The sequence below is a fragment of the Fonticula alba genome (genome assembly GCF_000388065.1).
Source record: "Fonticula alba strain ATCC 38817 unplaced genomic scaffold supercont2.8, whole genome shotgun sequence".
In the NCBI taxonomy this organism is placed as follows: domain Eukaryota; order Rotosphaerida; family Fonticulaceae; genus Fonticula; species Fonticula alba.
This window is the reverse complement of record NW_009242978.1, coordinates 411056-412363: the sequence shown is the minus strand read 5'-3', so window position 1 is coordinate 412363 and position 1308 is coordinate 411056. Positions and strand designations below refer to the sequence as shown.

General features: G+C 65.8%; 1 protein-coding gene across 1 annotated transcript in view; it reads right to left on the bottom strand.

Annotated features, from left to right (window-relative positions):
• The window catches only part of H696_04759 (AGC/DMPK protein kinase), a gene marked incomplete at its 5' end in the record, with an annotated part of 7661 nt that extends 6560 nt beyond the window's left edge, over nucleotides 1–1101 (bottom strand). The window contains 2 exons of the mRNA XM_009498622.1: nucleotides 104–348; nucleotides 715–1101. Of these exons, the coding sequence (XP_009496897.1) occupies nucleotides 104–348; nucleotides 715–1101 (632 nt within the window). The remainder of the gene's footprint in view (nucleotides 1–103; nucleotides 349–714) is intronic.
• Between the last annotated feature and the right edge of the window lie 207 nt (nucleotides 1102–1308).

The following is a 1308-nucleotide window of genomic DNA, read 5'->3' as shown; positions in this document are numbered from 1 at the left end:
GGGGGCGGGGATGAAGAAAGACAGGCCCGGTGGTTGTGCGCAGCCAGATGCACGGGCGTGCGCGCTATGGGCGGCGGCGGCGGCGGCGGCGGCACTGACGCACCGATAGATGTAGCCCATCGAGTGGATGGCATGGATGCCGAGCACCGTTTGGGCAATGTAAAAGCGGACGGTGTTCTCATCGAAGTAGCCGTCATCCTGGCGGTAGAGCGAGCTCAGCACATTGCCACCGGCCAGGTACTCCATGACCAGGTACAGGTACTTGTCATCCTGGAAGGCGTACTCCAGGCGGGTGATCCAGTCACCGGAGGCCAGGCCGAGGAGCTGACGCTCCTCCATGTAGAAGGCCTGGCATGACACGGCAGCAAGAGGGGAGGGAGGATGCGGGGAAGGAGGGGAAAGTCAGTGGCTGGCGGTGGATGATGGACAGCCGCCGAGGGCCGAGGGCCGGCGGCCAGCGGCCCGCCGGGCCACAGCCTCGGTCGCGGGCAAATGACACGCCACGACGCTCTTCCGATCTTGGCATGACACGGCAGCAAGAGGGGAGGGAGGATGCGGGGAAGGAGGGGAAAGTCAGTGGCTGGCGGTGGATGATGGACAGCCGCCGAGGGCCGAGGGCCGGCGGCCAGCGGCCCGCCGGGCCACAGCCTCGGTCGCGGGCAAATGACACGCCGCCGCGCATGTGCGTGCGAGCGCGCGCGCGCGCGCGCGTACCTCCGAGTTGATCAGCATGTAGCCCTTGTGCAGGCGCTTGATGGCATAGTACTTCTGGTTGAAGTTCGACTGGTAGAGGGACACCTCGCCGAAGGCACCGCGGCCGAGGAGCTTCACCATGCGGAAGTCCTCGATGCGAATGCGGAACTTCCGGACATCGGCCACCAGATCGCCGAAGTTGTTCTTGAAGCGCCCGGCGTGGGGAAAGAGAGTCGGGTCCAGGTTGGCGCTCACCTCGTAGAAAGAGCAAAGAGCGTCGAGCAGCGTGTCGATGGACAGGATCTGCCCGGTGAGGAGCTGCGACCGCAGGAGGGCCATGCGCTCATCAGGGGGCAGGGCGTCTAGGTCCTTGCCGCCGATGAGGCTCGAGGGCTGGTAGAGAGCCATCTTGGTGGGGGGGGGGTGGGGGGGCCAAGATCGGAAGAGCACACGTCCAGGTTGGCGCTCACCTCGTAGAAAGAGCAAAGAGCGTCGAGCAGCGTGTCGATGGACAGGATCTGCCCGGTGAGGAGCTGCGACCGCAGGAGGGCCATGCGCTCATCAGGGGGCAGGGCGTCTAGGTCCTTGCCGCCGATGAGGCTCGAGGGCTGGTAG